At 45.1% G+C, this 12,837-nt stretch overlaps 1 protein-coding gene across 1 annotated transcript in view; it reads left to right on the top strand.

The window, feature by feature from the left end:
- bsnb (bassoon (presynaptic cytomatrix protein) b) overlaps positions 1-12,479 on the top strand; it is a 64,765-nt gene extending 52,286 nt beyond the window's left edge. Inside the window, exons 6-11 of the mRNA XM_053316390.1 lie at positions 30-4,045; positions 7,628-9,710; positions 10,098-10,954; positions 11,892-12,003; positions 12,094-12,240; positions 12,439-12,479. Coding sequence (XP_053172365.1) covers positions 30-4,045; positions 7,628-9,710; positions 10,098-10,954; positions 11,892-12,003; positions 12,094-12,240; positions 12,439-12,479 — 7,256 coding nt within the window. The remainder of the gene's footprint in view (positions 1-29; positions 4,046-7,627; positions 9,711-10,097; positions 10,955-11,891; positions 12,004-12,093; positions 12,241-12,438) is intronic.
- The last annotated feature ends 358 nt before the right edge of the window (positions 12,480-12,837 follow it).

Here is a 12,837-nt window from a genome sequence, read left to right as displayed (position 1 = left end):
ATCTCTATGTAAAATCTCAAATATTCCAGGCACTTCAATGGTTGTGGGCCAGGGCCAAACACATCCAGGCACTAATGTGGTTGATCTGAGAGCCCCAATGAGGCCTGCCCCTATTATAATGACAGACCAAGGAATGGACTTAACATCCCTGGCCACTGATACGAGAAGATATTCTTTAGGATCAGAGCAGTCATCTGGTCGGCACACAGCAGTGCAACCCCTTATCATGAATCTGAATGCACAAGAGCAACCACACATATCTGTATCAACACCAACAACAGTTAGTGTCACAGTAGCAGGATCTATGTTCATGTCCCAACCCAAGCAACCAGTAGTGTATGGTGATCCTTTGCAAAACCGTGTGGATCTGGGGCAGGGTGTTGGATCAGCTGTGTGTTTAACCCAGACTAAGCCACCAATTACAGACCCCTCTATTCCCAAAATTGATGCCTGCCTGGAGAACCTAGGTCTACAACAGCAACAACTACAGCTACAGCAGCAGAAGCTCCTGCAGCAGCAACAGCTTCTTGAGCAGCAGCTCCAGCAGCACCAACAGCAGTCCTCTTTTGCTCGTTACAATTTAGCTAATCAGGTCCAGCCATTGCTGATGAAAAAGGATCTTGTAGTGAGCCACACAAGCAGTGCCCAGCCTGTAGGGACTGCTAGCACCATTCCTAGAGTTTCCCCCCTAGCTCCACAATCAGTACCTGGAGCTCCTGCTTCTAGTGAAATATATGGTGGAGTTGCCTTAGAGCTACAAAACAAGCCCACAGTAATGAACTTGTCCACAGGTAAGCCCCATGTTATGATGGTGCAACTTGATGAGAGCAAGACATCCCAGGCAGGCACAGTGACTCAGTTGGTGAAGCAAGAGGAACCCCCACCCCCTCCTCAGGTCTTGGATCTCACTGGACAGATCAAACCAGAAAACCAAGTGGCTTGTTGTGATGTTGTTTACAAATTGCCCTTTGCTGGTTCGTGTTCAGGGTCATTCACTCAGAAGCCTACAACGGTATCCTCAGATAAAACCCCCACCTCCGAAACCACTCAAGCAACGCGTTCTCCCCATCCATCTACCTACAATGTCAGCCAACAGCAACAGCAGCAGCAGCAGCCTCACGCAACACAGGGTGTAACAGAGGAACAGAAACCATATCAACCACCTGTAGTCCCCTCAGGAATAATACAGCCCTCCATGTCTGACACTAATCTGCCTTCCAAGAATGAAGCCAGTCAGTATCAGAGTAATGTCCAGGGTGGTCTAGCAGTAGATCTTAGCAGCATGAATCAGGCTTATGATACTGGATACCTGGGCATGGGAGCACAGTATGGATCTTATACAGACTTGCGTCACCAAGGAGATATTGCAGGCCCCTCATTACCCCTACGCCGATATGGCTCCATGTCCAATATCAATGCTGACTATGGCTTAACAGGATCACAGGACTCCAATCTGGCTCAGTACAGTGCAACCACTGCCAGGGAGATCAGTCGAATGTGTGCAGCTCTTAACTCAGCGGACCAGTTTGGGAGCCGGTATGGAAATAACCCTGAACTGGTGCCTTATGCTGGAAGGGGCGGGCCATTAGGTAGGCTAAACCTCCAGCAAAGCTTAGCTTCAATAAGAGCAAACCTACTTTATGGCCCAGATGGAAGACCAACGGCAAATGGCCAGACCCTAACAAACCTAATAAATGCTAGACAAGCAAGTATACGCGCCTTGTACCCTGCTGCTATGAGAGGAGGTGATGGCATGATATATTCTACCATTAACACTCCCATAGCCTCTACCTTGCCAATTACCACCCAGCCTGCCTCTGTCCTACGTCCCATGCCTAGAGGCATTTACAGACCATACCCTACAGGTGTAACTGCTGTACCATTGGCAAGCCTCACCAGGTTGCCTCAAGTGGCTCCCAGAATGCCTCTGTCCACACAAGGTCCATATTCCTACCCTTCTCCAAACCAGTATCCTACTTCAGCCACACCCTCAGGCAGTGTGCCTGCTGCAAGTAGCTCACACCAGGAAACCCCTGTGTACCTTGGAAAGCCTTTAACAACAGTTGCTGCACAAACAGCTACAACTATTCCACCAACCCAATCTGCAGCACACACAGGAGCACAAAATGCATCAGTACCTGGTATGCAAACTACAGGAGATCAACAGACAGACCGAACTCAACTTACCTTGCAGAGTGTTCCATCCATCTCTCAAGCTCAAGGACAACCTCAAACTGTCCAGCCAGTGCAAGCCCAAATGCAGCCACAGCAGTTACCTACTCAAACTGAGCCTTTATCTTTGACTCAAACCCAACCTCAAGTTCAACCCATCAGTCAACCTCAACCATTAGTTTTGCAACAGGGCCAACCACAAGCAGCACCCCACGTTACTGTCCTAGCACAAAATTCCAAACTTTCTCCTCCCATGGATGCACAGAAAGGTAAGGAAGATGAGAGACTTAGTCAGCAACAAGAACACGTGCTGCAGCTAGAGCGAGAGCGGGTTGAACTGGAGAAATTACGACAACTGCGCCTACACGAGGAACTTGAAAGAGATCGTATGGAACTTCAGCGACACAGAGAAAAAGAACAACTAATTGTTCAGCGTGAGATTCATGAACTGCAGTCAATCAAACAGCAAGTCCTTCATCAGCAGCAAGCAGAACGGGAGACACAGCTCATTATGCAAAGAGAACAACTGGCCCAGCAGAGAATGCAGCTTGAACAAATTCAGTCTCTGCAACAACAGCTTCAGCAGCAGTTGGAGGAGCAGAAAAGGCAGAAGACAGCGGCAGTGGAGGCAGCAGCTGCTGCTGCAGTGGCAGAGGCAGCTGCAGCATCGGCCGCAGCGGCCGCAGCAGCAACATCTGCCCAGGGTACTTTACAAGGGGTAGTTGTTGGAGGAGGACCCCCTCAAGGCTTTATTATCTGTGACCAGAGTGGTAGAGTTATTCAACAAGATGGACAGAGTGTTCAGTTTTGGCAGGATGGCCAAGTGGTCCAAGCCGTGGTGGCTGCTCGACCTATTCATAGTTCTGCCTCTGAAATGTCTTTGAGAAGTAGTGACAAACAGGCTGATTCCAAGGTTATGAAAAAGCAGAATTCTATGCCTCGCCTGAGGGATGGCTCAGAGGATGACTCTGTGAAGAGGATTACAGACAGTTGTGTGCAAACAGACGATGAAGATGGAGAGGACAGATTCATGAACAGACGCAGGAGAACGAGGCGTATTGCAGACTGTAGCGTGCAGACTGATGAGGAGGACCAAGCAGAATGGGACCAGCAGCCAGTAAGGCGCAGACGATCACGTGTGTCAAAGCACTCTGAATCCAGTGGAGAGACTAAATCAGAAGGGTCATCTAAAGTTGTTTCTGCAAGTATAGCTATTCAGACCACAAATGATTCATCATGTCAAACAGAGTCTGACCAACTAGGCAGGGTTTCACCTGCGATCCATATTACAATGGCAGAGACTTCAAAGGTTGACCTGTTACATTACATAGCAGCCCCTGAAAGGACCCACAAAGGGGAGAGTTTGGCCTGCCAGACAGAACCAGAGTCTCAGTCTCAGGGTGTCGTTGCCCCTCAGCTGAGTGTCCCTACAACTATCAGTCCATACTCCACAAGTCTGCATATAGTAGGTGCAAACACATCTGATCCAACCTCTCCTAGACTCCAAGGAGTTGCTAAGTTTGAGAGGAGGAAACCAGACCCCCTGGAAATTGGCTATCAGCAACAAAATGAGTCTCAATCTCGCCAGCCACCCAAATCTCCTCAAGTTTTATACTCTCCAGTATCACCATTGTCTCCTCATCGCATGTTGGAAACAACGTTTGCCTCCCAGGAGAAGCTCAACAAGGCCCATGTTACACCCCAGCAGAAGGCCTTCACTGCTGAATCACCCCAACGCCACCAGACCCTACCAAGACCAATAAAAAGTGTGCAGCGCTCCATGTCCGATCCCAAGCCTCTCAGCCCCACATCCGAGGACCCTGCCAAGAACAGGTTCTCCCCATATCATCAGCAAGCTTTGTCCAACAGTCAGGTACAATATCACCAATTTTTCTTGAAACATAATTTACAAGATAAAATAAATAGAATGATTATAATAGTTACAAAAACATTAGGCAATTGTATTGAGAAGAAATGTGTGTTTTGTTTTGTGATATGCAATATGTGTTTAGAAATGCAGCACACCTACAGAGCCTACAGTATACAGTTGCAATCACAATTATTCAACCCCCCATGCAAATGAGGTTTATTGGCAAAATGTCCAAACTAACAGCTGTTTGCAATAAACAAATCAAACAAGAACAATTTAAATAGCCCAAAACAACTAATATTACAAGTGGTTTCTCCAAATTCAACACAAAATGCCACTTTTAATGACTACTGCAGTCTCAAAATTATTCAACCCCTTCATGACAAGCATCTTTAGTACTTAGTAGATCACCCTTTTGCTGTTATGACCTGCTGCAAATGTGATGCATAGCCACACACCAGCATCTGGCAGCGTTCCTGAGGGATCTTGGCCCCTTCCTCATGGGCAAAGGCCTTCAGTTCACTACTATTCTTGGGTTTGCGTGCTGCAACTGCCTTTTTCAAATCCCACCAGAGATTTTCAATGGGGTTCAAGTCAGACGACTGTGAAACCAAGCCTTGGTGGACTTTGAGGTATGCTTGGGATCATTGTCCTGTTGGAAGGTCCAATGACGTCCAAGCTTCAGCTTCCTCACAGACGGCATGACATTTTCTTCCAGGATTTTCTGATACTCGATTGAATCCATCTTACCCTCCACACGCTGCAGGTTCCCAGTGCCAGAGGAAGCAAAGCAGCCCCAGAGCATCATTGAGCCACTGCCAAGCTTCACTGTAGGCAGGGTGTTCTTTTCAGCGTATGCTTCATTCTTCCTCCTCCAGACATACCGCTGATCCACAGGCCCGAAAAGTTCCAGTTTTGTTTCATCGCTCCACAGAACAGAATCCCAAAACCTCTTTGGCTTAATTATATAGTTTTGAGCAAATTGGAGCCGACTTTTCTTGTGCTTTTGGGTCAGTAGTGGTGTACGTCTTGGAGTATGTGCATGGAGCCTTTCAGCATTTAGTATGCGCCTTACTGTTTAAACTGAAATCTCAGTGCCTGCCGCCACCAAATCTTGCTGCAGGTCTTTTGCAGTCAGTCGAGGGTTTTTGACCAGCTGCCTCCTCAGGAATCTAGTGGCAGCCATTGTTTGCTTCCTTTTTCTGCCACGTCCTGGTAGTGTAGCCACTGTTCCTTTAAATTTGCGAACTATGCTTCCAACTGTATCTCTAGGAACATTCAGTGCCTTTCCTATCTTTTTGTATCCTTTTCCTTGTTTGTGCAAGGCAATGATCTTTTCTCTGAATGTTTTGGACAATTCTCTTCTGAAACGTCACCGTCAACAGTCCAGGTATTTGAGGGGTTCTATATCAAGCACACCTGATGCAACTAATGAAGCCCTTGATATGTTGCATTAGGTGTGCTTTAGACCACACCTGATTTGCAAATGTGTGTTCTTATGAGCAATTCTATTCAGGGGGTTGAATATTTTTGAGACTGCAGTAGTCATTGAAAGTAGGATTTAGTGTTGAATTTGGATAAAGTCCTTGTAATTAGTTTTATTTAACTATTTAAACTGTTCTTGTGTAATTTGTTTATTGCAAACACCTGAAAATTTAAACATTTTGCCAATAAACCTAAAATGCAATGGGGGTTGAATAATTTTGATTGCAACTGTATATAAAGCCCTTTGATCAAATACAACACACGTTTTTACTGCCGATATACAATTTGTACTGTCAACTTTCATATTCAACAGTATTTATTTCTATAGGATATTATGCTGTGTTTTATGTAGGAACACAATTAAATTCAGCATTTATTTGTAATGCATTTGGATTAGAAATCACACTGACATGACATGACATGACATAGCATATGCAGGATGTCATAAAATTGGTACCATCTTTTGCTTTCTGTTTCATTATGAGCACTGCCATTGCCAAACCCTATAAAAATAAATAAGATCATCCAAAATTCATAAGAACCAGTTGCCATTTAGAGATAAAATTAGATACACATTTTAATTAAGTTCATATTTGTCTTGTTCGGTCTCCAAAATAATTAAATGCTTTTCTACACTATTAAAGTTAGTTGTCTGAAAAAAGCTAAATAAATGTGTACTGTATATGCAGGATATGCTTTGTGTGGTCATAGATGATCACACAGGATCTGGCATCAGAGGATGTGACAGAATGTTCCCATGAGAGCAGCTGGCCATGCCAGAAAAGCTTTTGCCGTCATCCTTTTCTGCTATATCTCCTCCCTTATCTTTCCCCTTTCTACACTTTTAGTCTGTTTATTTTTCTCTCTCTCTCTTTCATGTTTTCTATATATGGCAAACCCTTAAGAGTTGCCAGGGGGACACACAATGAGAATAAATTCTGGTGGTGCTTTGCTGCCTTCCTGATTGTTAGCAGCTGGTCAAAGTAAATTAACATTGCTTTGCACTTAGGCCAAAATTAGTCTGAGAAGCAAATATAGAAATACGATTTCAGGCATTTTGTGCATTTGTACCTCTAATCTTAAGTGTTAGTGCTTCATACACGGTTCTCTTGTGGATGCTTAAAAAGTCACCATGGATGTACCCAACACCACAAATTTGTAAGTAATTGACTAGCATGGACATATTTTTAATTTATGTTTTTTTGGTAATGTATGACTGTTCTTACCTGCATCTGCATGCCATACTCATTTTGAGCAGTGTGTAAAAGGGACAAATACTGTGAATATTTGATCAAAGGAGTAAAGGAAAAATTAAGTTTTGACATTTGTCTGAAAAACAATTTGAACATACATTTGAAAACTCAAAATTTCTTCATTATTTTATGATGTCCTTTCCTGGAAATATAGAAAATGTTTTACCATTACATTGTTTTGATTACATTTACTAAGCTAATTAAACACATATTTCTTTGTTCAATATTTTCTTTCATTTAAAATGATTCAATATTCATGTAGGATATACACATGATTTTTTAAAGCAAATTATAGTATATGTGAATAGAAAAAGCAGAAATGGTGTTTGGTCAAACACACTTATTACCACTTTTAGAGATATAACTGACTAATATTTAATTTATTGCAGTTACACTGATATTCATGTTACTTCCTTAGAATAACAACTAATATGGTGAAATTGTACTACTAAATGCAACCATTTCTCAGTATTGTTATGTAATAGAGGTGCTTTGTGTTGACTACCCTGACTGCCGCTACTAATCATTTTACTTTGATTGTTAATCGGGTATAAAATGAAAAATGTAATTTAAGTGTCATTGGCTTCAGGAAAAAAACATTTACTCAATATAATGAAATCAAACTATCTTAATTGATCTATTGATTAAGCTAATGCTATCTGTTGTGCATAGGTCAAATCAAATATGACAATATATAAGGTTTTATAGCTCTTCACTTAGGTTTTAGGAATGAAGAAATGTGTAGACCTTCTATGAGTACCAAGTGTCAGGTAACGAGTGTAATTTACATAAACACATTCTGTTTAGAGCTCAGTGTTTGCTGATATGTCTCTGCCTCTCCTAGCAGATGGCCTCCCTGCAGCAGCAGCAGAACTCTCTGATGAGGAAAGTAAAGAGGACTCTCCCCAGCCCCCCTCCAGAGGAGACTCCACTCCCCATTGTTACTCCAGCACAAATGTACAGCTCTCCTGGCATGCCCCAGAGGGTCCTACCCAGACCTGCGCAGGGAGTCACCAAGGCTGGTCTGCTGAGTGAACTGAAAGCTGTGGAACAAGAGTCATCTAAGCTCCGCAAGCAGCAAGCCGAACTGGAGGAGGAAGAGAAAGAGATTGACGCTAAGTTGCGTTACTTGGAATTAGGTATCACCCAACGTAAGGAGACCATGGTGAAGGAGAGGGAGAGGAGAGAGCTGGCTTACCTGCGATGTATGGGTGATGCTAGAGACTACATGTCAGACAGTGAGCTCAATAACCTCAGGATGGCAGCTGCCACAGCAACCTTTGATGCTAATGGTCTGCTGACAAGGCCCAGCACTGCACCGCTGAGTCAGTTTACTAATGACCTCAATGCAACCTCCCAGTACCCTTCAACTTCATCCTACATGTCCTATCCATACCCTCAAAGTCAACCATCAACGCAGCAGCCTGGCTCTGCCTACCAACAGATAGGTTTCCAACCTCCTCAGTACCCTTCATCCTCTGCACCTCAGCCAGGAACATTCCAGCCCCATCCTCCACCAGGCCCTGGCTACCAGAACCAAGGAACCTATTCCTCCCGTATGTATACCCAGTCCTCCTACCAGACAGACCTTGGCATGCAGCAGCATGGTCACCAGGGCTTCCAACCACCCGGGCAGCCTATGCCAGGCCAGAGCCTCCCTTACCCCACCCACAGCTCCTACCAACCCGGCCTGTCCTACCAGCCCCAGGCAGATATCCTTACAGTCCACCAAAGACCACGGCAAACCTCTTTGGCTGATCTTGAGCAGAAACTCCCCACCAACTATGAGGTAATCAGCAATCCAGCAGTGTCAGTAGCCACATCAGCTCCAGATACTAACTTTGGCTCAGTTTATAGCAATGCTTATGGACAATACCGCCCCCCTGAGCCTGGCTTGACTCACTCTGTAGACAGCCCCACATCTGCTTATGCCACAGATGGACTATACACCTCTAACTTGGAGCAGAATATTCCTCGGAACTATGTCATGATAGATGACATCAGTGAGCTGACAAAAGACAATATTAGCCAATCTACTGATGCTCTAGGTCATCCTGTGGGAGGGCGGTATCGTAATGAGAATGGTCCTGCACGTGGCAGTGCCTATGGTAGGCCTGAAGATGAGCCTGTGGATGCTTATGGCAGACCTACAGGCACAACAGGTTACCAGAGCACAGTGGACAGTCGCACCAGCACCACAGTGAGCGGAGGGTCTTCTTATTACTATGATGATTATAAACACACATCAAGGAGCAGCTCCAGTAGCCACAAACATCTTGCCCCTGCTGTTGTCTCCTCTAAACGTAGTAAGCACCGGAAGCAGGGAATGGAGCAGAAGATATCTAAATTCTCCCCTATTGAAGAAGCACGGGACGTGGAGTCGGACCTTGCCTCTTACACCATGGCAACATCAACAGGGGGTAGTTGTACAGTTGTATCCAGGTCCAAGAAGCTTCAGGATGATGTCACATATGGTATGAAGAAGAATGCATATGACCAACAGAAATATTACGGCACAAGTCGTGAGGGTCTTGAGGATGAGGATCGCATGTACAGTTCTGGTAGGTCCAGGTCTACTGGATATGGTATGGACAAGATTTCATCCAGAGATGGTACAGGCCACAGGAGTAAATCCTATGAAAGGGATGCCATGGAACGGTCTCAGAGAAGCAGTCGCAGTGGAAGGCCACCCATGCGCAGCCAGAATTCAGAGGAGGAGAGCCCACTCAGTCCTGTTGGAAAGCCTGTTGGCATGGGTAGAGGCTCTGGAGTGTCAGATGCCCATGATGTGAGGAACCAGTATGGCTCCAGCCATTCTCTGCCAGATGTGCAGGACCACCACAAGAAGGATCTCCCCAGGAGTCATGTCTATAAGCCAGATGACCCTTACCTTGTAGACGACATGCATTGTGCTGTTTCTGACAGTGAAGGTAACTGGTGCTGAATAATTTGTGCTGTCAGACATTCATATGTCCCACCTTTAAAATGCACTCGAAATAGGCTGCATGCCAGGTGTGGAATGTGGAGAAGAGCGCCATTATTTTATTTGTCTTTTTCTTTTTCTTTTTTATGGACTGTTCCCTATGTTTAATGAAGCCAAATATGCCTGTTTATATTTAGTTATGCACGCATTTTTTAAGTGTGAAGTGGTGTCTTCTGTGTTTTAAGATTTTTTTTCCTCGTTGGATTTCCAAAACTGTGCATGGCTGTGGGAAGTGGAGCATGTTTTCCCAATTATTTTGCATTGCTTCCATCTGCATGCTATTCCTCTATGCACATTAAAAAATGACTGATAATGTTTGTTCTGGTTTAAAAAGCCTATCATTTGGGCCAAGAGGAGACTGACTGGTTTGAGAAGCCACGGGAGGCCCGTTCTGAACGCTCAAGACATCATGTAAGTGGAAGTCACTCATCTACAAATAGGCGTAGTAAACACACCTACCATGACTATGATGAACCTCCAGAGGAATATGGTCCCCAGGATGAGTACAACCAACAGCGCCACTCCTCCTCCACATCATCAAGGGACCATCGTCACCATGGCAGCAGCTCTGGAAGACACAGCTCTTCCCGCCACTCTTCAGAGGATCCCAGGTCCCGTACTTCCAGGACACACCCCAAAGACCCATCTGGCCGTACTGAAGGCAGGGGAGCCTCGTCTACACAGAGGAGGAGTGGTCCAGACTCCCGTTCTGCACAAGGAAGCCCTCGGAACTCGGGAGACTTCTCTCGTGAATCAGCGTCTGGTCATCACCATGGCAGTGGGGGAAGGAGCCAAAGACCACAAGGAGATCGCTCAACCCAAAGGAGGCAAGACCCTTCTGCTGCAGGACCTAAACCGCAGCAACAGCAGCCTCCTCAGGGCCATGCTGGGCAGCAGCGGTCGGGTGGTCAGAGCCACTCTGGGAGACATCCAAGCTCTGAACCACTTGATGGCTCTCCGCAGGCCCAGCAGCAGCAGCAGCAACAGCAGCAGCAACAACAGCAACAGCAGCAGCAGAGTGCACAGCAGCAGCAGCAACCACTGCAGCACAGTCAGACCCCTCAGAGCAGCCAGCCCACAACAACCACTGCAGGAGTTGGACCTGCACAACAGCAGCCCAAAACTGGCCAAACTCCACCACAGAGTCGCCAGCCAGGAGTGGGGTCTGCAGGAGGGCAGCCAGCAGCCACAGTGGTTAGTAGACTGCTAATTAAAGACAGTGTAAAGTTAATTCAGACTTTTTCTTCTAAACACATTAAATAGGTCATAAATGTATTTCTAAAAAATGTGTAAAAAGCATTTCGACCATTTAGATTTGAATTGTGGAGCTAGGCTTCACAAACTGTGTTTCAAGATTTCTGTATTCAGGATTTAGTGGGCGGGTCTGAAAAGCAGTGCAGTGATTAGCATAAACCCGCCCCTCCTGCTGTAGAGGTATAAATACATTCAGCACACACTACTACTACTACAGTGTACAGTTAGCCAGTTAGCTGAGTTAGCCGCCAAGCTAGCAGCCGAGTTAGCCGCTGAGCTAGCAGCCGAGCTAACAGCCGAGAAAGCTCTCAGACGTAGCGTCCATAGACCGAAGAGATTCAGAGGTTTGTAATCGCACAACGATTACGTGGCGATCGAAACTCATGACGTCGCCGAGGGGTCCTACTCTGCAGTGGAGACACGGCTACTGAGAGGGCCGAGTGAGAGGACGGTCCCTGTAGAAGTTCCTACCCCCTGCTTTTACCAGGAACTCCTGCAGTGGAAACGCGGCTCATGTTTCTGGTAGAAGTGGTGACTTTGACTGACAGGTGACACTTGGTAGGGGGCGGGGTTTCAGCAGACTCGGCGGGCACTCCCACAGCGTTTGGGAGCAGAGAAAGAGACTGAGTTTAGTTTTACACAACTTTGAAGCCTAATTCATATATTTGGCGATTTTTTTAATCATTCAAATTTGGCAGGGTGGTTAACAACACACTTTTCTGTGGTATGTCAAACTCAGAACACATATTTATTCCTACTTTACACAGACTTTAAATAAAATTACTTGACGTTCTTAGGAATGTGTTGGACACCCTGTGTAATGCGGTAATTTCTCTTGCTAACTCTATATTTGTCTCTGCATGATTAATAACAGGCTAAAATGGATGCTACACCTGCAGCAGCTGCCACAGGAATGAAACCTACAATGAGTGTCCCAACAGTACCTCAGTCTACCAAAACAGCTACACCTCCTCTAACAGGCATTGGTAAGTCCTGGTTCTACCATTAATATAAACACGACTGCAAGCAAATGTCAACATACAGTATGTGATGATTCTGTTGCTTGTTGTTTGCAGGCTCCAAAGCCGCCCCTGTTGGGATCGGTAGTAAACCTGGAGGTATAGGTAGTGCTGCAGCAGGACAGGCACCTGCTGAAGGGGAAAATGTTCTCACCAAAATCCTGCAAGGAGGGGCAGCAGAGCAGGCAGGAAAACTGGGAGATGGTAAAGTCATTAATACCTAAACAGACTTGCAGCTTATTTTTGGGTGTAGCTAGTTACTGTTGTAACAATTTTTTTAAAAATCTTTTGTTTTAAAAATAAAATGCAGCAAAAAAATATGTTACTTGAATTCTTTGAATGGTCATTTCACTGTTTCACTGTTTTCTCATATTTGCCTACCTCTCTTTGTCATTCTCACAGCTTTGTCTGGCCTTGGGAAGAAGTTCACTTCATTTTGGTGAACTGAAGAGAGGAGGGTAAGTGAATCCCTGACTTTTTTTAATGAAAGTTACAGGCAACTCAGTGTTTTTTAACTTTAAACTCAGATGCATGGATTGATTTTAGGATGGGAGGCATCAGATGGCAACCGAAATTATACACTGCTTTCTTATTGTAATTTACTATATGGCTGTTTGGAAATTGAAATGTATGTACTTATTGCATCGTGTTTATTTTTGATCAACTGTGCTTTTTCTCTCTCAGAGTTGAAATGAGATAGATTGGTGGCTTTGTACTGGAAAAACCTATGAAAACGCATTAAACATATTTCACCATCACAAAGTAAATAAAGGAAGAGAGATCCTGAGTGCATCAGTGAGT

This window comes from Scomber japonicus, chromosome 3 (genome assembly GCF_027409825.1).
Source record: "Scomber japonicus isolate fScoJap1 chromosome 3, fScoJap1.pri, whole genome shotgun sequence".
In the NCBI taxonomy this organism is placed as follows: Eukaryota; Metazoa; Chordata; class Actinopteri; order Scombriformes; family Scombridae; genus Scomber; species Scomber japonicus.
Note: the sequence above shows the minus strand (reverse complement) of the source record. Positions and strands in the feature narration are given on the sequence as shown.